The sequence below is a fragment of the Abrus precatorius genome, unplaced genomic scaffold (assembly GCF_003935025.1).
Source record: "Abrus precatorius isolate BTA unplaced genomic scaffold, Abrus_2018 Scaffold3, whole genome shotgun sequence".
In the NCBI taxonomy this organism is placed as follows: Eukaryota; Viridiplantae; Streptophyta; class Magnoliopsida; order Fabales; family Fabaceae; genus Abrus; species Abrus precatorius.
This window is the reverse complement of record NW_020874373.1, coordinates 2,268,930-2,291,197: the sequence shown is the minus strand read 5'-3', so window position 1 is coordinate 2,291,197 and position 22,268 is coordinate 2,268,930. Positions and strand designations below refer to the sequence as shown.

The following is a 22,268-nucleotide window of genomic DNA, read 5'->3' as shown; positions in this document are numbered from 1 at the left end:
TTATTAATTATTTTTAAAAATAAAATTTTGAAATTAGAATGTTATACTTAAAAAAACTAATTTTTAAAACTAACAACTAATATTTAAAAATTAGTTTTCAAAATTATAATTTCATATTTTTAAAATTTAATTTTTGGAAGTGTAAATTTTTAATTTTAAAAATTAAAATATTAATTTTCAATTTTTATTTATGAAAATAATTAATGAGTTTTAAAAAATTTTAAATATAAATTTTTAAATTTTAAAACTTATTTGAGAAATTTTTTTTATTACTATAAAAGACATTTGGGAGAAAAATAATATTTTTAAACCATATAAAAAATCTGGAAAAAATAACCTTTATTTATAGATTTTTGTTTTAATTTGAAGTTAGAATTAACGCACACCAACCTTCAATACCATGTGCTCCTTCGCTTTTCCGTTCGACTCTTCCGATGCTTCCCAATTCCTATTGGGAGCAGCAGTGTACAAACTATAATTCAAATTGGAAACAGTGAATTCAAATTAATTTGATTTTTCCTTGGCAGAACAGTGGAGTTATTTTACACGGAAATTAATTCTATGAAAGCTTATCACGTCTCCACCTTTTCTTCCTGAGACTAACGACAAACAATTTCTCTGCACAGAAAGAGCTAAAAACAAATTATTCATGTCATTTACTCTAATTTCCGTTGATGAAAAATTCGTTTAAAAAGGTTGTGTTTCCTATCGTTTTTCATCAAATACAAAATCTGGAAAACTCTTAAACTGCAGTACAACAATAAGCATTTAGGTAACCGACTATACAAAATTCCACGTTTGGTTTCAATTCAATTGCTAAAGAACTTCATTTCACGCATTTTAAAAATAAATAAATATTTTTTAAAAACTAAATATATTTCTGTCGCGTTTCATTTATTAATGAAAACAAACACTTCGTCTTTAGACACACGTATATCTCTAGAGTGATTAAAAAACAAAAAGGAATGATAATTGATATAAATAAATACATATTAATATTATTAAAATGTTTATAAATTAGGTTTGCATTAAATAATATAAGAACTATTATAAGTCAGTTCGTTTAATGGAGTAAGAATTAAGAGTATAAAGAATATATATTTTTAATTATTGATTAAATTTTATTAAAAATATAAAAAATATTAAATTAGAAGTAACATTCATGTAATTTTTATATTAAAAAAATTAACAATAAAAATAAAATGGACATGTTAAAATGTGTTATCCAATATATGGCGAAACATTTATCCATGGAGGTGAAAAAAGTCTTTTAAAAACGAAAACAAAAAGTTGTTACAGAGGGTCCAGTAAACGGGAGCAATATAAATGTGAAGAGCGAAAGCATATTCTTCAAACCTTGGTTCCATAAAACAGCGTTCGGCGTTTTCACGCACACGCCACTGCGCATCGAACTTCTTCTTCTTCTTCTTCTTTTCCTTCCCCTTTCTCTGTCTCAGTGCGTGCGTGAAAGAGTGGTAGGGTTGTGTGTTGAAGCAAAAATGCATTCGAGTCACTTGCTTCTCGAGGAGCCTATTCGGATGATTTCTATCCTTGAGTCATCCAAGGCCGTGAGTCTCTTCTTCTTCTTCTTCATCTCTTCTTTTCATTTTATTTTATTTTTTAAATGTATATTGCATTTTCAGAGCTTCTTCCCCGCAATGACGAAGATCGTTGGTACCTTGGGTCCTAAATCTCGATCGGTAGAGATTATTTCTGCGTGTCTCAAAGCTGGAATGTCTGGTATATTCATCTTCCTTTTGCTTCATTCTTATTGTTCTCCTGTTTCTCATTCCCCACTGTTTGGTAAACGCTTATTTGATGTGAGGTTATTATATACTTATTCTGCTGTAGTGGCTCGTTTCGACTTCTCTTGGAGCGACCCTGAATACCACCAGGAAACTTTGGAGAATTTGAAAACTGCTATCAAAACTACTAAGAAGCTCTGTGCTGTGAGTTTTTTTTTTTTTTTTACTTAATATCTTTTTGGTACAAACGTTCTCTTAAATTTGATTCGTTGATTACTTTGGTTAGAAGTTAAGGATGAAACTCGCTGTGTTTTACATGTTTGATGTCCTTTTTAAGGTTTTGCTGAATGCATGGGGAATTTCCATTTATGTTCTTCCAGTTTATGCATGCATGCTTTGTTATTGTTGTTTAGCTTTCTCGTAGAATTTGTTTATGTAATGGGAGAAGGGATGAGTGTTGGTTACTCCGTTATTGTCTTTGGCAGGTTATGCTGGACACGGTGGGTGCAGAAATGCAGGTTGTTAACAAAAGTGAGAAATCGATATCGCTTCAGGCTGATGCTCAGGTTGTTCTTACTCCTGATCAGGGACAAGAGGCATCTTCACAGATACTGCCTATCAATTTTGATGGACTGGCAAAGGTTTATTAAGTTTTCAACCTTCACATGTCATTATTCCATTGACTTACCTTTCATGTAAAGTTTTGTTTTTACTAGGAATATTAACTTGAGTGATTTCTTTTAGTAAATTTCTTTGTTGCCAACGGTCTTTGCTTGGATTAGTGCCAATTTTGCTGTTGCACCTTCCTAATGTTGCTTAGTTTAACTGTGCTGTAAATTTCAGCTATCAATGGGGTTTTTCTTTTGCTTATGATGCTATAAGTGGTACAATGCATGACTCTTCAGAGGCCTTCTGCTGGAGTTGATATTTGTTACTTACTACATAATTAATACAATTCATATATTTTGTAGACGCATTTTATTTCAATGAAATGTTTGAGTTGGTCTGAACCTTAATCTTATTTGTATTTGCTTACAGTCAATGAAGAAGGGAGACACCATTTTTGTTGGTCAATATTTGTTCACAGGAAGTGAAACTACTTCTGTGTGGCTAGAGGTAACATAAGTTGGGCCCAGAAGGCAAAATTTATTCCAATAATTCCCTTATCTTTTTATTATTGTAGTGTCCTTCAGTTTTTCTTTTCTTTTCTTTTTAATCTGTAACAACCATTTGTTTGAGTTTATATTTTAATTGTTTGAGTAATTGATTTTTACGGTTGATCTTTTCCAAATCAATGGTTAGGGTAGGGGCTAGTACAAATAAAAATAGTTGAAGTCCTACATGCATGATGAGTTCTACACGAAACTGTGCAGGTATCTGAAGTTACAGGAAAGGATGTCGTTTGTACTATAAAAAATTCAGCAACATTGGCTGGATCTTTGTTCACTTTGCATGCCTCTCAAATTCATATTGACCTGCCTACCCTCTCTGATAAAGATAAGGAGGTCATTTCTACTTTTTACTTGCATATTTTATTGAGTTACCTATTCTTAAACATGTTGAGTTTGCATGTGCCAAGAATATAGCTTTCTTTAAAGTTTTGGGCTATTATATTTTTTTCCTTGCAGGTTATAAGCACCTGGGGACAGAAAAACAAGATTGATTTTCTATCATTGTCATATACTAGGCATGCTGAAGATGTTCGCCAGGTAACTTGTTATCCACATTCTTTGCTTTACTCTTCTGTACTTCATAATTTGTCATTTAAATATTTTTTTTTCCTATTGCTGTTTCCGGTTTTCTGTTAACAGCCTTTTATGTGTTTGAAATCCAGGCCCGTGAATTCCTTTCTAAGTTAGGTGATCTAGACCAGACTCAAATTTTTGCGAAGATTGAAAATGTTGAGGTGAACTGCATTTCTTCATAATTTACTGGACAAACTTTATTTGTATGCTAATTAGATTCCTTTCAGCTATGCTGATTAAACTGCTAATGTACACCTGTGTTGTTTTCTAGGGATTGACCCATTTTGATGAGATTCTACAAGAGGCAGATGGTATTATCCTTTCCCGTGGGAATTTGGGCATTGATCTGCCACCTGAGAAAGTTAGATTCATTGTTGCAATTCATCTTTGTTTGTAGTTTGAAGTGCTTCTACTTGTGTATGTGTTGCTGTGGCTTTGAACATGTGGATACTGTATTTAATTCCTTTAAGTTATTATAAACATTTGTGTTCGTTGAATGAATTCAAATAAGTGGATACTTTAACATGTTTAAGGGCGATATTGGACAAAATACTTTGAGATGCTTGACTCCTTTTTCTTAACTAGATCATATAGATATCCTAAGTACTTGGAGTCCTTTATATGACATTTGGATATATTAAACAACAAAATTTAATACGTTTTGATAAATGTTCCAAATATCTGTATTTGAACATAACAATTTATATATGACAGCTACTATGAGTTTTGATTTTTTTATTGTAATTAATGCATCACTAGTCATCAAATGAGCGAGGGGTTTGCTGTTAAAACAAAAAACTAGAGCAAAGAGAGATGTCCCTGATATCAATTATATGATCATAATTCATAACTGTCTCCATTAAGTGAATACCTAATTATTTTAAGACTTGCTGTTGAATAGGTGTTAATCACTGCCGTTTTCTTTTGTAGGTATTTTTTTTCCAAAAATCTGCCCTTTACAAGTGTAATATGGCTGGGAAACCTGCTGTGCTTACACGAGTTGTGGATAGCATGACTGACAACTTAAGACCAACTCGTGCGGAAGCCACTGATGTTGCCAATGCTGTTTTAGATGGTAAGTCACTGGTCATATGATAACGCTAATTAGGATGGTGAGTAATAGGCTGTCCGGAAAATATTCTCCTCTTTAAGTTTAGATTTAGGTGCCTTAAAATATTTCATATTTGAATAAAGTCATCACCGACTTTATTTAATTCTCGAAAGTTCTGATTTGTAGTAGCTGTTGAAAGTGAAATAGTCTAGAATATTGTTGAGTTATGAAACTAGTAACTTGGCCAACTGACTTATAGGACTTAGAAATAAGAGCAATGCTCTTGTACAGTCTTCTGCTTGTGTGAGAAGTGAATATATTAAGTGAGTGGAGAAATTGAAAGTGACATGTCTATGCTGTGCAGCACAGACATGACTTATGAAACTAGTAACTTGGCCAACTGACTATAGGACTTAGAAATAACAGCAATGCTCTTGTACAGTGTTCTGCTTGTGTGAGAAGTGAATATATTAAGTGAGTTGAGAAATTGAAAGTGACATGTCTATGCTGTGCAGCACAAAAGAAAGTGTGATGGGATGTACCAGGAAAGGAGAGCGAGTGAAAGTGAGAGAGCAAGTTAGACAGTGTTGAACATAGATGGTGTAATCATTTTTGCATGAGAGAAAAGTCAGAAAACACAGTGTTAAGAGTCTCACCATTGTAGTATTGTACACAAAATTAGCCTTTAAATGCATTATAACAGGAATTTTATTTATTTATTTATTTATAGGTTTGAATTATGTCATTTCTCTTTCATTAGTTTAGTGCCTTTGTGTGTGCTTAAGTGTCGAAGTTGTCTATTTGGTCATTGCGGTTGGTTAGCATGGTACCTGCGTAACCCAACCTTTAGGTGACTATCAAAGGCAGGAAATATCACTATCTTCTTTTTCAGAACTTGGCCTGTTTCAATCATTTCAGTTTTTCCCTTCATTGGGGCCTTTGTATCCAATTATTGTGCTTGTTGCTGTGCTTTTGATATTTATTTATGACTTGTTACCCAGTAACCTTCATTAGGTGATTAATAAAGACAGTCAATAAATATTTTTCTTTTCTTTTAATTCTTGTTCTGCATGTTTTTTTTTTAACCATTTAATGGATATTGTTGAACTGGTATTAATAAATGTGCAGGAAGTGATGCAATACTTCTGGGTGCCGAGACTTTACGTGGGTTATACCCTGTTGAGACTATTTCTACAGTTGGCAAAATTTGTGCAGAAGTAAGTGCATTTCACATTTGTATAAAATTTTCTAAGAAATGGTGGAAAATATGTAGTTCTCACACCCTTTTCTTCATATGAATATCAATTTCTCACACCCTTTAGATAATAGTGTGGCATTACGTATGTGCCTTTGACTCGAGGAAATAATCTCCTATACGAAATGTCACTCAAAATAATGGCCGATATCTCGTTCTATTTCAGGCTGAGAAAGTTTTCAATCAAGACCTTTATTTTAAGAAGACCGTCAAATATGTTGGAGAACCCATGACCCACTTGGAATCCATTGCATCCTCTGCTGTAATTACATTTTAACCTTTCCCCTTATTTATTTTATGGTAGTTCCTAGAGCATGATGAGACATGGTGCAACAATAAGGTTAGTATCTTGTGATGTGGTGGTCAGGGGTTCTAGTTGTGATATCAGCCTCTGCTGACAGGGTAAGGCTGCATGCATATGATCCTCCCAGATCCCACATTAGAGGTAGCCTTTTGCTGTGGGCCAGTTTCTTAGCTTTCTAGTGCATGCCTGTCTATTTTAAAGAAAAGAACTTCTTGTCCATTAATTTTACTTCGTTGTCTTTGTGGTTGGTTTAATTTCATCTATGGAAAGAGACTTCTTATTTGCAAATCCTACTTGTTTAGGTACGAGCAGCTATTAAGGTGAAGGCTTCCGTTATTATCTGCTTCACGTCGTCTGGAAGGGCAGCAAGGTTAAACTAGTATCTAGAATTGTTAAACTATCTAGCTTCTTCCAAATTGTATTCAATCCAGGAAAATGAATGCTATTGGATCAATTAATGTTTTTTTCTTCCTTGCATTTCCACTTGTATCTGCAAGACTTTCCTAAAAGCATCTCATGCACTTTTCAGATTGATAGCAAAATATAGGCCAACAATGCCAGTTCTCTCTGTTGTGATCCCCCGACTAAAGACAAATCAACTGAAATGGAGCTTTAGTGGGGCTTTCGAGGTTAGATCTTAACTTTTGCTCATTTGCATCTTATTAGATTCTCTCCAATTGAATTGGTTACTTTAAATTTTGAAGGATTTTTGACTGAGTTAGGACCTATTTTTGTAAGTGAAAAATGGGTTTTACGCCTATGATTAATGGATAACATTTTGTAGGATGTTTTGTGAGTAGCTTTCTGTTAAATGGATTTCTAACATTATCAAATTCCGTTGTTGGGGTCAAGGACTGTTTGTATCATGCATATCATGTTCATAAAATTTCACAAAAATCTAAAATCATTTTTTACTCTATTGAGATTTATTAAACTTATATTTTTCCAGCAAATGAAAACACGGACCAGATCCCAAAATGATTGTTATCTTTTATGAATTTATATGTGGAAGAACTATGTAAAATTACTTAATTTATATAATCACTGGATTGATCAAATCATTTTCTATCAGAAATTATTGAGTGGCATGTGGTTATCAAAAGATACATCTGCAATAGTTGACCCCCTTGATACATGTGTGAATAATTCTAATTAAATTGTTCTGAATAAATCATTTTTCATTTGCGCATTGCATTGCTACGTAAGAACGCTTTATTCTGCTGTTTCTTGTTTCCGTTTCCAGGACCAACTACCAACTCATTTGTGGGAAAGCTTATTTACAACTAATGTAATTAATATACTGCTCCCTAGTCCCTACTATATATTTATTTATTAGTATCTACAATCTTATTTTACTGTCAAATGTCCTTGACTATACTTTTATCTACGATGTATATTTTACATATCTATTATAATACTATCTAATTATACTCTCTCTTTAGCTGTAATTAATTGTATGCTGGGTAAAGCAAATACAGCCATGAATTGTATTAAACTTTGGAGGAGGATGCTGTACGGCCTGGGTTTGGACACATTTGTTCCATCTAATGATTAGAAACTTGTATTTACCAGGATTTATATTGTGTTGTTGGATCATCTTGTTTACCAACTTATAAGTAAATTTTTGACAGGCTAGGCAATCACTGATTGTAAGAGGTCTCTTTCCCGTGCTTGCGGATCCCCGACATCCTGTAAGTTACTGTTGCTCTAGGGCGTCTGCGCCCAGTTATTGTTTCACGAGTTTATCTGCATTAATATTATAGGATTGTTCTTTTTAGAACTGCGGGTGCTGAATTTAGATCATTCTACAAAGAAGCTAGACAACTGGGTTGGGTACTGTTTATCTGTTCTGCTTCAATGCATGTTACGGCTCCTGAGTTCCTTGTAGTTCCTCTAGGCTCTAGGTAGATCTGGAAACTGGATAGGTTTTATATTTTTCTGTAATTACCTTCATGGCTACAGTGTTGAAATATAAGCTTCATTCTGCATGACTTGCATACATGCTTCTTTACAACGACCCCTCACATCTCAGTTTCAAGACGTTGACGCATACTCTGCCTGCAGGCCGAGTCAACAGGTGCCACAAACGAATCTATTCTCAAGGTTGCCCTTGATCATGGAAAAGCATCTGGAGTTATAAAGCCACATGATCGAGTGGTGGTTTGTCAGAAAGTTGGCGATGCATCTGTGGTTAAGATTATCGAGCTTGAAGATTGAGTGCGTTGGTACAACTACAGTTAAGGCTTTTCTTTTTTGGTCCTCATCAAGTTTTTGGCAGTAGCAGCAGATCGGTCATTCTGCTTTCGGGATTTAAGGTTATCTCCACTGTGTTTGGTGGTTAGTTATATTTTTTGTGTTGAAAATGAATCTTAGGCTAACTATTATTACCGGTTATCACACTTCCAAGATCAGAGGGAATATGCCCTTGATGCCAATTTTTTGGTTAAATTCTATACATGGACAAATTGAAAGGGAAGTTTATTCGACATTGATTGTCAAGCTAGGGACAAATTGTGTTCTTATGTAGGCGGTAGCCAATTGCATGACGGTTGTACTGTATTCAGCTTGTGTTCTCGCTATCATTTCGATTACATACGGACCAAACAATTCTAGATTGGCTATATTTTACCCGTTGCTCATACTGATCTGAGTTACCCGAGTTGACTTTTTATTTTGGTCAACTTGACCTGTTTGAATCAAAGATATATTTTACATGTAGTAACTTTTGGTCTTGCAAAGGCCGCTTACTATCCCAATTCCCAAGGTTTATAAAAAAAACCGTGGTGGATACGCATTGGATCCAGATGCGTTGACATCCTCAAGAAACAATGCTTATGATCCAGTTGCGTAAATAAATCGAGTCCAATAATCAAATGCCTCTCTTTTTTTCTTTTTCTCATTTGCGCCGCTCCCATCGAATTTTCCAAATTGGGCGCAATAGGGAAAGAACTTGAAGCTCCTGTCGTACTGTTCAATCACAATTTTACGATGTTTCCCCCAAAAGTTTTTTGTTTGGTGTTCTCTAGTGAGGTTTACATGACAACGGTTAATGGGTACAGCCCGTGGAGGTTGCTGGGTGGTGGGTTGGATGGGGAAGGAAACGGTCCGATTGTGGAGTGTCTTGAGCAATAATAAAAATAGGACCTAGTTAGCAGGTTTGGTAAAGAAAAAGAAGAAGACTGGTAAATCGGCTTGGTGTTTTTTGTGATTGATTCATGCAGTTCACAAAACTAGTCGGCAGAGTAAGAACTAGAAACAAGTTGACCCAGCCTAATTTTCTCTCTCTCATCTATCTCTTAACTCAAATCTTTTTTTTTTTTTTGTCATTAAATCAAATATTTTCTTGAGTTCTGACCATGCTAGAGTCTTTCTTGAGCCGAAAGATGGTTCAATATCAAGTCACAAGGGTATGAGCAAGAAGGAATGAGAGATTATTCGTTTTCCTTTCAGCTTTTATATATGTTGTACATTTGGATATTTCACTTGTCATCCAACATTGGATTACATATGTTGTAAAATTGGATTATTCACTCTTTGTCATCCAAAAAAACCGTCGGACTTTGAAACACTAATTAATATATAATTCCCATTTATCTACGTTTTACTCCATGTGATATTTGCTGGATATGATTATGATTATTATCTAGCCTCTCATTATTATTTTTTAAAATCTTATAAAACATAATATTATTATTTTATGTTAATTCAAAATTTCATTTATCTTGATTTCTCGTGATCTGTGGGGGTTATCTACTTAATAATTTAATATATTAAATATTTTCACAGACAAAATTAGCATGCGTTCAATCACACGACTGAAATTAGAGATTATATTATTAATTAGTATCTTTAAAAAATTAAGAGTGATTGGTCTGATTGCGATTGTAGAGAATGTTAGCATAGGAGCATTGGTTTTTCGTCACGCAAGATTAAAAAATAGGCTAATTTAACGTTTGTTCAATTAAATATATTCACATAGTTTTATCGATTGCTCTTCAATTTTTTTAAGCATACTTTTCTTTTAAATAATAAGTAATATATTTGCTCAATAAGCGCCTGTGGCCTAATGGATAAGGCGCCTGTCTTCTAATCAGGAGATTGTGTGGGTTCGAGTCGAGCTTTTTGGTTCTCTGTTACTTCGTTGTTTTGTCCTTTTCTTCAAAGGACATGACTTGGTGTAGTTGTTGGCACTAGCCAACACAAGATAACTTGTTTAGGTCATTCTATTCAGATTTTCACAAAAGTCTGATCTGAGTGGATTTCCAAATGAATTGGTTTTAGGAATTTGATATCAACGGATGCAGAGATATGTTTAGTAAAGCTTGCTATATATATTTAAAAATAAAATAAAAGAAAGAAGAAACTGTTTACAATCTACATACATGCATAGTACATGTTTTTTCAATTGGAAATTACATGGAATAACTCCAGAAAATGAAAGATCATTTTCATCGATGTGGCCTAATCTACGCGCTCTCTAGTATAATTTCAAGTACCATACATAAAATTTACAGAGCAATTTCTTCTTGCCTAGGTAGAAGAATGTTGCTGCTGATGCTGTTGCTTTTGCTGCTGAATATTCAATAATTCAAGCTCCTTGTGGCGAAGCAGCAAGACCATTCTCTCTATTTCCAACCTTTTCCTTTCATTTTCAAGCTTATCTCTCTCCATTTCCCTCTCCTTCTTGCTGCTAAACCTGGTCCATTTCAACCGCTGCTTCTCCAACTCAAACGCTTGCACTTGATAGTCTACCTGCTGCTCCTCCAACTGCACCACCCTCTTCTTCATCCACTGCTTTTTCTCCCAACGACTCTTCCCTCCATCTTGCAGCACACCATTTGCTTCACTACTCAATTGCTGCATAACCTGAGATGATGATACACCAAACCCTCCCTTCTTTGGTCTCTTCCTCATCCCATCATTCTCATCATCCTCTACTTGAGTACCCCTTGATCCTCCTTCTGCTGATTCCTCTTCCTCCTCATCAGAATAGTCCTCTGAGTCATCATCCTCTTCCTCATCATCATTCTCTCTCAACATTCTCAAACTCCCCACCCCATTTTCTGATGAATGGAAACATCGTTGCTGCTGATGTAGTTGTTGTTGTGGATGATGATGATGTTGTGGTTGAGACTCAGTTCCAGCTTCTGCTGATTGTTGCACATTAGAAGCTCCATTATTGTTGTTGTTGCTCCCATGACCACAACTGTTATGGTAAGCACACATTTCCCTGAAGAACAAGTGCTTGGAGTTGAGTAGTTTTCGAACCTCTTCTTTCATCTTTGGTGACAAATCCATCGTATCCAACAGGCTTTGGTTCTCCACCACCCTACAAGCTGTTCCCTTGCCTAGAATGTCGTTGACCCGTTTGTACCTTTTGTTCAAATCATTGAACTTGTCTTCACATTGCTGAGGAGACACATAGTAACCTTTCTCCATCATGCCCTTTGAAACTGATTTCCATTTCCCTTTCTTTTGCAGCAATCCCGTGGCTTTCTTCTTCCCTGCGGGATCAGTGCCTTCAGAACCAGCCTCATCTCCAATGTAATAAACCGCCATTATTAAGAGCCTAACCATGGTATCAGTCCACTTCATTCTATGCCATGGTGAAACTTTCCTCTTGGGGTCCCCAGAACTGTTGTCATCGGCTGTGAACACAGGTTCATCTTCATCACTGAGGGTGCTTTGTGGCTTGTTGGTCTTGGTGGCTGAATAGTTGTAACCATGTTTTATTGATTGCTGATGCGCGTCAGTGTCATGGTGGGTAGCATAAGAAACCATTTGAGGATGATGCAAAGGGTGAGGGTTTTGCTGATTTTGGAGGTTTGGTTGTTGTTGTTGTTGTAAAGGGTTTTCTACTCCTACCAATCCACTACTGATGTTAGAAAATATTCCACCACCTAGTGCATTTGGTTCCATCAACACCTCAAAACAAGTTTAACCAGTATTTCTATCTAAAAAAATGCCTAATAAACAAACAACCTTAAGAAACGTTTGTTCCTAAAGACAAATTTAGAGCGAAGGGTGTGAATGAAATTAGAATTAGAAGACTTCAAGGTGAAACTGAGAAGCAATGGAATTGACCAAAAGACTTGGGTTAAGAAAGACAAAGATCAACGTGCATCATAGTAAATATTCACCTCACAAGCTCGCTTGGGAAAATGGCAATAGCATCATGTTCCACAAAGACTGAATGCATGTTATTCTTCGGCTTTTTGAAAGACTTTAGTGGCACAAGTAAAGTCAATCATAGAGAGGAAACGGCAAAAAGGTAGAGATGGCAATATACGAAGGTTGATGCAAGATTGGTGCCATGTGTGAGGAAAGACAAGGATATATAGCATATAGTATACACTAGTACCATATTAAGCAACTGGTTTTGTAGGCGCTGACAGAAACTGCCCATGGTTTTGGTTTGGCTGTGCTTTGGAAAAGTAACCCACAGGTTTTATGCGAAACGGGCAATTCACAGGCAGATTCACATCCACTTAAGGCCTGTTTGCACAAGAAGAATCAATATATATATATATAGAGAGAGAGAGGGGTATTAGCATATTTTATTATTTTTTAAGGTATTTAAACAGTAATTTTATTTATTATTGTTTAATAAATGTGTTTAAGATATTCATTAATAAGATTCTTAGTAAAGTCAGAGGAGAAAGACAAATAATAATAATATAGTTTTATTGCAAGTTTAAGGAAAAAACAAAGATGATGAAAATTTAATGAATGACACTAAAAAATCCCCTCTTAATAGGCGAAAGTGGGGGAAAGAGTTTTTATTTAATTTAATATTTAAAAATTAAATATATCTTTCGTATGTAAAAAGTTTTTATTTGATATATTTAAAATATTTGTTTAATCATTTTTACAAGAAATTTCTCTGTATATTTTAAAATTTACCTAAATAATCTTTTTTTTAGAGCGATGCTATATTTTTTTAATAATCTTATTACTACTTTATAAAATTAATATTAAATAAAAATAATCATTTATTATCATGATGAAATATAAAATATTAAAAAATTATTTAGTAATTGGAGGATTGTAAGAATAAAGGGTAGGAGTATTTAGAAATATTTTACTTTTATCTTTTATTTGTATAAATTGGTATAAATTGAATATTTTAGTGTCTATGTTTTTAAAATCTCTTAATTTTTATTTTTTAAAATTTATTTTTTATTTTTGCTGTTATTATCATTTTATATAAAATAATTTCAGAAAAATAAGAATTAAGTATTGACTAGGGTTTTTAAAATTTATGTGTTCAAAGACAGAAATATTATATTGATGCAAATTTAAAGAGTGAATTTAAAAAGGGTAGGATAATCTATTCGTTAAGCCAAATAGCTTTTTAATCAGTGAATATCTTATCGATCTACTGAGTCTGTTTCCTTTCCCTCAAATTTTCAACTTATATATATATATATATATATATATATATATATATATATATATATAAATAAATAAATAAATAAAACAACTTTGATAGAATATTCGTAGTCGAATAACGCGGCTGTTACGCACCCCGACACGGGGCTCCTGGTTTTGTAACTTTGGTTCTTAGTTTATCCAGTTGATTTTTTTAAAGATTAATAATTATATATTAAGATGCTTAAAAAATTATTTTTAACTCACCGTAAAAGTTAATTCATAAAAAAAATAATTATCTAACTCTAAAAAATGTAACTATACTTTTAATTAACATTACATATTTTAATACCCTCCTTCGTATTTAAGACTAAATATTTACATGAATGACTTAATGTTTAAATAAAATTAATTTAAATGCTATGTTACTAAATTAAATTAAATTTCTGCTAGAAATTTATTTTATTTAGTTCTTTTTTGTAAAAATAAATATTATAATTATTTTTTCATAAATATATAAAATAAAATTATACATTGTTAGTTCAATTTTTCGCTCATTTTCTCATAGCAAGATAAATGTATATATATATATATATATATATATATATATATATATAAGTATTCTCTTGAAAATGACGATTTTTCTTGCTTTATAATTCAACATCACCTCTCTCCTTCTTCTTAAAATTTTGTAAAAAAAAAATTAATTATTAAATAATTTTTATGTTTTCTATTATAAAATTTATATTAATAAGGTGTTCATTTAATATTCATATAAATTTTATATTTATTTATTTAATATATAAATCACCTATTTTAATATTGATTATTAAGTACTTTTACAATACATTATAATAGAAAACAGTGATAATGATCTGTGTACTTAGAGTTAGAGTACTTACTTATTAAAATAACAGTAATTTTTTATTAAAAATATAATAAATATACATAATTTTTTAATTTTTATTTCAGTCTAATACAATTTGTAATATTTTTTTAAGATCAACTCTTTAATAAATACTTAAGGTTACCAATTAATAAAATCCTTTCATAAAAAGGTTCGAATAAAGTAGTTTCATAGAATAAAAATAATCCAAATATTATAAGAATGTTATAATTATATTTCTAGCTGGTATATAGAAGATTTACAATTTTTTAATTTTTTTAATTTTCTCCAATAAATTTCATGACAATTTTAAAAAATATATTTTTCACTGTCAAGTGTATGAATAAGTTATTGTTTATGAATAATTTATTGAACAAGAATTTAATTAAAACATTAGTTTGAATCTAAACAACCATATAGGTGAAAAGGAAATGAGGATTACAGAAAGAAGAAAATGTTAAATCACTTTAAGCTTCTAGACATTTAACGCTAAATTTATATATATTTTATGTCTTCTAAGATTAATTTAAAATTTGGTTTACTTTTTAAATTTGTATATTCAATTTGTTTATACAATCTAATTAATTTTTTGAGAGCATTCGGTTTTAAAATTTGATTTAAGTAATAATTTATTTGCGTATTTTTTAAGTTTATTTTCAAATAAAATTTTATTTTTCTATATAGTTTAATTTGTATTATTTTAAAAAATAAATTTTCTTTCAATATATTTACTGAAAAAGGAGAGAGAAAAAATAAAAAAATTTACAATTTAAGAGCATGTTTGGTTTTATTTTTAAAAGAAAAACTATTTTCAAGAAATAAATCAAACGTATTTTTATCTCATTAGTCTGGAAGTGTCATCTTATGAATTCAGAAACTGGGGTGAATGACATAAACTTCTAGTGATGATCAATATTTAGTGTAAACATTATTACGATGGCAATAAAAGGTTGACCATTGTGGCAATGCTTAGTAGAGAAGGTGAGGACTCGTTTAGTTGTGTTGGTTCCTACACAGTGTATAATGGAATTTCTTAATCCGTAAAACACTGTACATGATTTAAAAAGTCATATAAAGTAACACAGCTATGACACATTAAACTCTTGCAATATTTTGACTAAACAATAGATAAAAATGTCATAAAAAACATTTATAAAACATTTTTAGTGGTACTAGTTATAAATGTTTTTAATGTGAGGACCAACATAAATATATATAGACTAACAAATATTTATCTTTATTTTTTATATTTTACTTAGTTTCAATTTTATCATCATATTAATAAAAAACAAATTTTATTTATTATAATTTTAAAAAATTCATGAAATTATAAGGATTTATAAATAAATCTTTAAAATATAGAGATCAAAACCAAAATTAAAGTAAATTATAAAAAAAAACAATTCAAATCATTTATTTATAGTAAAATTAAGTGAAATTAAAACCTTGGTTATCCAATTAATTTAATTTAATTTTACATATTTTTGTTTTATGTGACTCTTTTGTTATTTTTTAATTATAGTTTTATTTATCAATTGTGACAGTATTTAAAAGCTGAAAAAATATTTTATTTTCAGTTACGTGTTTATTACTATCATAATTAATAGGTAAAACAGATACTAACTAAAGAAATCAAAAAGTAAAATAAAACATTTTTAACGGACTAAATTAAAATAAAAAATAAAAAATGAAATGAAAAGACAAAAATATAAATTTTGGAATAAATATATCAAAATAAGATATAAAAAATCATATAAAATAATTATAATTTACTTATAATTTTTAATTTGAATGCTTATGCAATAAATTCAAATAAAGTTGAAAAGTTTTTTTAAAAATTGTACTTTGATATAACTATTTCGGGGTTGAGTAGGTTGAAAGCAGAATAAGGTCATTTATTAGTAGCTCATAAATTCAGAACATGCGAATTCACAGCGTGTAGGCCACGTTTTTTAGTAAATTTATAGAAGAGAAATTATATAAATTAATATAAAAATACATATCTTTTATAAAATAAAATTATATTTTAATTTTAATTAAAAATAACAGTAAAATTACTTTAAAAAAATACAGCTAAAATTGGTGTAAAATGAACATGTACCTGGAGTGGGGCGCACTGGTATTAGTGTGCACCCTCACACAGAGTAGAATCGAACAAACAAAGAGCATTGGGGTCGCACCTCAGCTTCCAATTTCATTTTCGAGGAAAATTCCCTCACGAGGGAAAGAAAAAAAATGCGATGCAATTCCAATTTGAATCCCCAAATGCTGCTTTCACTTCAATCCATTCCCCACGCGCTCTGCCTCTGATTTTGCCTTCGTTCCTCTGCGTCACCTTCACCTGAATGAAAGGAAACGTTTGCCAGGAATGGGGGCCTCGCTGTCGAACCTAGGAACCAACGGTTCGACCACCGCTCCGGGCCTTGGCGACATACCGGAGAGTTGCGTCGCTCGCGTTTTCCTGCATCTCACTCCGCCGGAGATATGCAACTTGGCGCGCTTGAATCGAGCGTTTCGCGGCGCCGCCTCTGCCGATTACGTCTGGGAAGCGAAGTTGCCTCGTAACTACCAAGATCTGCTCGATTTAATGCCTCCGGAGAGGTATCAGAATCTCTCCAAGAAGGACATCTTCGCGCTGCTATCTCGGCCAGTTCCGTTTGACGACGGCAACAAGGTATGGTGTTTCTTTTTAGGTTAGTTGGAGTTTTTGCGTGGTGAATTGTGTGTTCTGTGAGATTCGTTGATGGTAGAAGGTTTTGTAGGAAGTGTGGCTGGACAGGGTCACGGGAAGGGTTTGCATGTCCATTTCGGCAAGAGCGATGTCGATTACTGGAATTGATGACCGCAGATACTGGACTTGGGTTCCTACTGAAGAATCTAGGTTAGATTTCCTAAACTTTCTGTTGCTTTTAATTTACTTTAAATGACGTGTTTTAAGTTGTGATGATGTAAAATTAGGTAAGTTGTGATCTTAGTTTTAATTGAACTTGAGGTGACTTCGTGTATCCTTCTGTTCTCTGAATGGTGTGAGAACTTAGAAACCTGCATGCTCCGTAAATGTTTCTACTGAGCGTGTTGTAATTGATATTGTACAATGTAGTTGGTGGCAGGCATATCTGGATTATAGGATGTTAATTATATACTTGTGTCAATTCTTTGCTCCGGCGGCGAAGTGGTACGCCTGTTTTGTTGTTGTGATGTTTTACATGCCACTTTAACTGTGCGATGCAGGTGACCTTGTTGAAAGTGCTAAACTCAAGTTATAAGGTAGAATGTGTTTTTGGTATTATGTAAAAGCAACGATAAGAGCATTGTTTTGGTTTCCCAATAACTTCGATGACTGTGGTGCTTTGGTGGTAGAGGGTTCAAACTGGTTTGCCTTTTAAGTGATCCTCGGATCAACTATATATATGTTTTTGCAATATAAGGAGAAAAGGGAAAGAGTAAAAGAATGAACTGTTAGTGATTTTCTATAACTCAAGTTTGTGTTGAAGTATTTAGCCACATAAAAATTCACAGATCATGTTGTATTTTTCCTTACGAAGTCATATTAATTGAATTCAAAAGTAAAGATTTTTTCTATAATTGCCGCACTTGACTGCTGAAACCATGTTCCAAGAGCATGCCTCTTTGACTTATTTGAACGATGGGAGCTTTTCAGTGCCATTGTCCTTGAATATTGAGTGTGGATGGATAAACTGCTCAAACTTTCTTGGCATTCCAAGATATGACTTCTATTCCAATCAAGTGAAAGTTTTTGCTCTTATCTTAATATATTGACTGGAAACTGTTGTAGATGATCATCGAGGAGGCTAAAATACCAAGCTTAATGTAAATTTTTAATAAGAAATAAAGTTTATTAGTGAAAGTGACTGCACAGGGTACGTAACCAAATTATCAAGTAGGCTAAAGATATCAAACTTAACAGAATTCATGTAAAATAAAACAATCAAATATTAGTCTTTGTGGCTCAGAATTTGTTGGTGTAAAATCTTACCCAGGACTGGACTTAGATGCTATCTGAAAATGTCCCCATTTCTTCTGTTAGTTTACCAAATTTTCAGTTCAATTCAGATATGAATGCTACTTTATTTGGTCCAGAGCCTCAATGTCAATTGCTTGCATGCACAGTTATCTCTCTCTCTCTCTCTCTCTCTCTCTCTATATATATATATATATATATATATATATATATAACAAGTTTCATGAGTCATATATGTTGGAGTAATGTCATTATACATCTTGTTCTGCTGGAGCTTTTGTGGTTGTAATCTTGAAAAGCTTTTGCTAAATTATATATTAAATGTGATTTATACTTAAACTTCCAAGCTACTGATTTGTTAAATATGCCTTAAATTCTTAATCTAAATCCAAATCCAACCATCCGAATTCCACAATCTAAATCTAACATCAACTTTTAAAATCTGTGTACATGATTTATCTGTTACTGTTTTGTTGGTGTCTTATGGGTTTGTCTGGTATGCTCTGATTGCTCTATGATTGTCCTTTTGAGAAAGTGGAACTGGAGACATTTTCTTTTCTGTTGTTTCTCCTGCCTGACCCTTTTTATTTTTTCTAGTTTATGAATAATTCTGAAGTTGATGATACAGTAGTATTTCTGTGGTTTCTTATGCTTTTGGTTTAAATATGAACCTATTTTGTATTGATTATGACTTCATAATCATTCATTGGTTTAACTTTCCTGATGCCCTGTGGCTTGTGATGTTCAAAGGAAAGGAAAAAACAACAAAAGCTGGCCACCCTGCCAGACCCAATCCAAATGGTCTAGTGTGTTCTGATTAATTACTTATTATATTATCCACCTAAAAAGCAAATTATCATGTTCCAACATATTCGATTCTTTTTGGGCTTTGTATGAAAACATCATGATATTTTCCCATTAAACTTCTGTACTTACGTGTGCATGCCTTTATCTAAATGAGGGACATGATTTGCTGCTTTGATTATGCGCTAAATTATGCTCCCCTATCTGAGTTCGGAGAGATACTTAAGTTATACCACCCTCACTTCTAATTTTAAAATTCACATTCTCTTTGCCTAAGAGAAGTAATACCTATACTTTAATCTATTTTACCCTGAGCAAATGTTTAAGCATTGATGAACCGCCATGAACAAGTCCCCAAGGAGTACTTTTCCTCTCTCTTCAACTTTCAGTGTCACAGGTAGTTATTTTCAACACCATATTAATTTTACAACTCTAGAAGATGAAATGAAGTTTCAATTACTCTTTCTATTGTTTTGAAATGGAACTTTACCCAAAAATTCAGTTCAATCTCTAAGGTGCCAAAGTCAATGGTAAAGGATTTGAAACTAGCTATCAATTATATTGAGAGTTGTGGAGAGGGAAAAAAGCTGTTCTTAAAAGGCTCATTTAATTTGAAATGGACTAAAGATAGCTCATATCCATCTCTCTGGGGAAAACTTTAATTTAAGCATCTAGTAGGGGAGGAAGATGTAATTTACTCTTAATTATTTCTGATTTGGAATGATATTTTGAAATTCTATTATATATTCAATTTGGTTCAGTCTGTAGATGTGTTAGCTTTGAGCCATACTTATGACATGCTCAATCTGATTCTACCGAACTTTTGTTCTATGAATAAAACTTCAATAGGTGGTTTTGATTGGTTTGCTGAGCCTAGATTAGTTTATAGATAGTTGGACACCTGGATTTCCCAATGCCTTCTAAACTTAAATAGTTAAATTATGCCAACTTACTGTTTATATGCTATTTATGCTTCGTTTTGCAAACTGTAGTGATCTTAAGCTTGATGCTGAAGCTGCTTTGTTTAATCTGTCAGCTCTCTTTTGTGGATGTTGCATTGGATTTTTATTATTTGTTTATTTCAGGTTCAACACTGTAGCATACTTGCAGCAAATATGGTGGTTTGAAGTGGATGGGGAGGTTAGCTTCCCATTTCCTGCTGATATTTATACTCTCTCCGTTAGGCTTCACCTTGGACGATTTTCCAGAAGGCTTGGTCGGCGTGTATGCAATTATGAACAGACCCATGGTTGGGATATAAAACCAGTGAGATTTGAGTTCTCAACTTTGGATGGTCAGCAAGCATCATTTGAGTGCTGCTTGGATGACACTGAACAAGATGATGCGCACGGCAGCAATCATAAGCGTGGACATTGGGTTGATTACAAGGTGGGTGAGTTTATTGTCAACGGATCAGAACCCTCAACTAAAGTTAGATTCTCCATGAAACAGATCGATTGTACACACTCTAAAGGTGGGCTTTGTGTAGATTCTGTATTTATTATACCTAGTGATTTGAGAGAACGCAAGAGAAGCGGCATTCTGAAATAACCACACAGAATAGGGGTTTTATTTTTTGGTTTATGTCAAAAATCCCCGAATACTCTGTTGGGATCTGTTATACAGCGCTAGTGTAGAAAATTACTGGTGTAGAAAATTAAGAATCCGGAGCATGTTATCTTTTTGGTTGGCCTTTTTTTAATTTTTAATTTTTTGGTGGTCAGTACATGTGATCTTTAGTTTTTATATAATCACCATTTCTGTGTTTTATTTATTTATTTCCATGCTTTGTACCTTTGTCAGATGAGACGGATAAAGAAACAGGAGAACAAGCTTCGCCAGCACTTTGGTCTGTTATTAATTTTGCCATTTAATTAAATGTTTACTGAATTAATTTTTTAAAGCAATAATTTATGTCATAAATTTATTTATAAAAATTTACTAAATTAAGTTATTTTAATAGGTTATATTAAGAAATTTATTAAAATGAACTAAAAGAAATGTATGAAAGTCAGAAACTATTTCTCTAAGATGTTCATGAGCACTTTTAAATGGCTCTTGATAAAATTGATGTGCGTTTAAATTAATTTTATTCATAGATTTATATTAGAATATGCATTTTACTCCAAAGCAAACAGGGATTTTGTTTTGATGCCTTCAGTTAGTTGTTGACAGTCAACTTTGGAAGAATATGCTTGGTCAATTATTTATACAGTGTGACATTAATTCTCTGTTTCGTAGAAATGAAAATGAGGAATAAGTAAAGTTTTAAATTAGAATTGAAGAGAAAAAAGTTATTTTTTCGTTATTTAAAATTTATTCTTTTAATAAAATAAAAAATGGGATTTATAATTTTCTATTTTTTTCTTTTATCCAAATAAATCATAAGCAGAGCTAGTGTTTGGCTATTTATCTAAATGTCCACCTGGATTCACAAATTCACCATTCACATGTAAATATTAACATTACATTTGTTCTTAACACTTTACTGTTTTTTTTATAAAATATAATTTCGATTTTTGTAAATATAATTTTGATTCTCTATAATTTTGTCAGTTTTAATCTTCATATTTTTTTTAAAAATTAAATAATATATCCCTACATTGATGACAGATATTTAAACGTATGCCATATGCCCATATATATGCGACGTTAGAATACTCGGTGTGTGTGTGTTTGTTTAATTTAATCTTTTAAGATCATACAACTGATAATAAATGTTTAAAATTATCTATTAATCATGTCTAAATCCATAACGAGAAAAAATATAAAAAAGTATATTTACATTAATTAAAATAAAAAAATAAAATATATTTTAAGCATCGATCTCTCATAGGAGAGAAATGTAATTTCCTCTTAATTTTTCTTTACATATAAAATTTACTTTATTCACCACATTTAAAAGCTAACCTCTTTCTTCAAAATAATTGCGTCTATCCTGTTTCAATTATATTGCTGATATCAATGTCGAAAATAATTGTAATGTGTCAAAGTTTAATTGTCCTGCACTAATATTATGAATTCAAAATTTGAAAATAAGAATCTCTTTTTCTAAATAATTGATTAGCAAACTACATTAAAAAATATGCTTAAAATTTATGAGTCTAAACTTTAAGTAAGTTAAT

General features: G+C 32.2%; 3 protein-coding genes across 5 annotated transcripts; 2 read left to right on the top strand and 1 right to left on the bottom strand.

Moving 5' to 3' along the window:
• The first annotated feature begins 1,474 nt into the window (after positions 1–1,474).
• LOC113862758 (pyruvate kinase 1, cytosolic-like) lies at positions 1,475–8,485 on the top strand. The gene is made up of 16 exons (XM_027495934.1): positions 1,475–1,568; positions 1,644–1,740; positions 1,852–1,949; positions 2,231–2,386; positions 2,784–2,861; positions 3,119–3,250; positions 3,374–3,454; positions 3,580–3,651; positions 3,762–3,851; positions 4,421–4,565; positions 5,670–5,758; positions 5,963–6,058; positions 6,403–6,470; positions 6,630–6,729; positions 7,732–7,791; positions 8,165–8,485. Exons 1-16 carry the CDS (start codon positions 1,500–1,502, stop codon positions 8,315–8,317), a joined length of 1,584 nt encoding a protein of 527 aa, XP_027351735.1. The 5' UTR covers positions 1,475–1,499; the 3' UTR covers positions 8,318–8,485.
• A 2,145-nt stretch (positions 8,486–10,630) lies between these two features.
• LOC113863792 lies at positions 10,631–12,019 on the bottom strand. The gene has a single exon (XM_027497507.1). It carries the CDS (start codon positions 12,017–12,019, stop codon positions 10,631–10,633), a length of 1,389 nt encoding a protein of 462 aa, XP_027353308.1.
• A 4,528-nt stretch (positions 12,020–16,547) lies between these two features.
• LOC113863010 (F-box protein PP2-A15) lies at positions 16,548–21,123 on the top strand. 3 transcript variants are annotated; one of them, XM_027496372.1, is made up of 4 exons: positions 16,548–17,031; positions 17,120–17,238; positions 20,229–20,617; positions 20,947–21,123. In XM_027496372.1, the coding sequence occupies exons 1-4, from the start codon at positions 16,726–16,728 to the stop codon at positions 21,015–21,017; spliced, it is 885 nt and encodes a 294-aa protein (XP_027352173.1). In that variant the 5' UTR covers positions 16,548–16,725; the 3' UTR covers positions 21,018–21,123. The 3 variants fall into 3 exon arrangements, with proteins under 3 accessions (XP_027352173.1, XP_027352172.1, XP_027352175.1); XM_027496371.1 differs by lacking the exon at positions 20,947–21,123 and having other exon boundaries at positions 20,229–20,919; XM_027496374.1 differs by lacking the exon at positions 20,947–21,123 and having other exon boundaries at positions 16,573–17,031; positions 20,328–20,871.
• Positions 21,124–22,268: the final 1,145 nt, after the last annotated feature.

Bases quoted from the DNA above. Each gene is read 5' to 3' on its own strand.
- LOC113862758 (XM_027495934.1), top strand. From the start codon at position 1,500: ATGCATTCGAGTCACTTGCTTCTCGAGGAGCCTATTCGGATGATTTCT. The intron at 3,251-3,373 runs GTCATTTCTACT...TTTTCCTTGCAG, and splicing joins TCTCTGATAAAGATAAGGAG to GTTATAAGCACCTGGGGACA. The intron at 6,059-6,402 runs GTAATTACATTT...CTACTTGTTTAG, and splicing joins AATCCATTGCATCCTCTGCT to GTACGAGCAGCTATTAAGGT.
- LOC113863792 (XM_027497507.1), bottom strand. From the start codon at position 12,019: ATGGAACCAAATGCACTAGGTGGTGGAATATTTTCTAACATCAGTAGT.
- LOC113863010 (XM_027496371.1), top strand. From the start codon at position 16,726: ATGGGGGCCTCGCTGTCGAACCTAGGAACCAACGGTTCGACCACCGCT. The intron at 17,032-17,119 runs GTATGGTGTTTC...AAGGTTTTGTAG, and splicing joins CGTTTGACGACGGCAACAAG to GAAGTGTGGCTGGACAGGGT. The intron at 17,239-20,228 runs GTTAGATTTCCT...TGTTTATTTCAG, and splicing joins GTTCCTACTGAAGAATCTAG to GTTCAACACTGTAGCATACT.